The 1,221-nt window shown below is 38.2% G+C and overlaps 1 protein-coding gene across 1 annotated transcript; it reads right to left on the minus strand.

The window, feature by feature from the left end:
• Nucleotides 1-411: 411 nt before the first annotated feature.
• On the minus strand, nt 412-993 carry LOC133326660 (fibrous sheath CABYR-binding protein-like). Its single transcript, XM_061535284.1, has one exon. It carries the CDS (start codon nt 991-993, stop codon nt 412-414), a length of 582 nt encoding a protein of 193 aa, XP_061391268.1.
• Between the last annotated feature and the right edge of the window lie 228 nt (nt 994-1,221).

The following is a 1,221-nucleotide window of genomic DNA, read 5'->3' on the forward strand; positions in this document are numbered from 1 at the left end:
TGGGATTTGAAACCAGGTTCCAATGGAAAAATATTGTAGTCAGTATCGAAAAAAGTCCGTCACTACAAGAAAAATCTGCTCTGAAAAGGAATGTTCTGGTGTGATGCCAAATGTCCGATTCTTGACACGGTTGAATTTAATTCGTAGATGCAATTTCGCAACAATAGTCGACATAAATACAACTTATCAAGTAAAGACATTTGTAAGCCACATTGCCCAAAATGCCTGATGGACCGCTTAACCAACGGCGAAACGCGTCGCATAGGGGTGGGAATGTAGTATCTCTCTGGCTTTCCTTTTCATTGCAACTCCGATCATGTAGATCATCTCGAAAGAGAAATTACAGAAAAAAATGCAATCAGTTTTTCAAAAACCATTTTCTTCGCATATTAAATTTGAGAAAGCATTGAGTTAAACAAATATATCTATCATATCGGAAATAAAATCAGTAAATTTAGCAGCACCATTGGTAACAACTAAAGTACCAACTCTAAAAGGGCTGATTATTTCCAGGAAACTGGATGGTTTCTTTTTGGCAGGAGATTTGCTCTTTTTTGGCGGTTTCTTAGTCTCTTCTTTATTTTCTTCATCCTTTGGAGCATCGCTTTCCTTTGGAGAAGCACTATCGTCTTTAGGATCTTCCTTTGCAGCATCTTCAGCTGGAGCATCTTTATTTTCATCAACTGGGGCATCTTCGGGTTTCTCCTCTGCTGCAGCTTCTTTGGGGGCTTCTTCTGCTGGAGTTTCTTCGGGTTCTTCTTCTACTGGAGCATCTTCGGGTTTCTCCTCTGCTGGAGCTTCTTCGTCTTCTTCAGGAGCCTCTTCCTTACCTTCATCTGATGGTTCTTCAGCATCTTCGGAAGGCTCCTCCGGTTTAGTTTCAGTTGCATCTTTCGTAGCAGCTGCATCCTCCGGTACGGGCTGTGCATAGCCTATTTGGCTCATGGCCAAAACACAGAGGCCCACAAATAAAAATATCAACGAAAATTTCATACTGCAATTAAAGAACAAATTCAACTAAATGCCTTCTCAAATTAACCTTCGACATCCTGGTGATATTTATACGAAATCAACGACTTTTATTTATTGTGAAAATAAAATTCAAACATTTAAACAGCTTATTGAACAAATAATAATACAAAAGTAATTGTCTTTTAGAGAAAAAATGTGTTTTATTGGTTTGTTTTATTTGGTGGTTTACTGAAATATATACGGTAAGTA

This window comes from Musca vetustissima, unplaced genomic scaffold (assembly GCF_032173495.1).
Source record: "Musca vetustissima isolate MV318-11 ecotype Yass unplaced genomic scaffold, APGP_CSIRO_Mvet_v1 utg7864, whole genome shotgun sequence".
Classification (NCBI taxonomy): Eukaryota; Metazoa; Arthropoda; class Insecta; order Diptera; family Muscidae; genus Musca; species Musca vetustissima.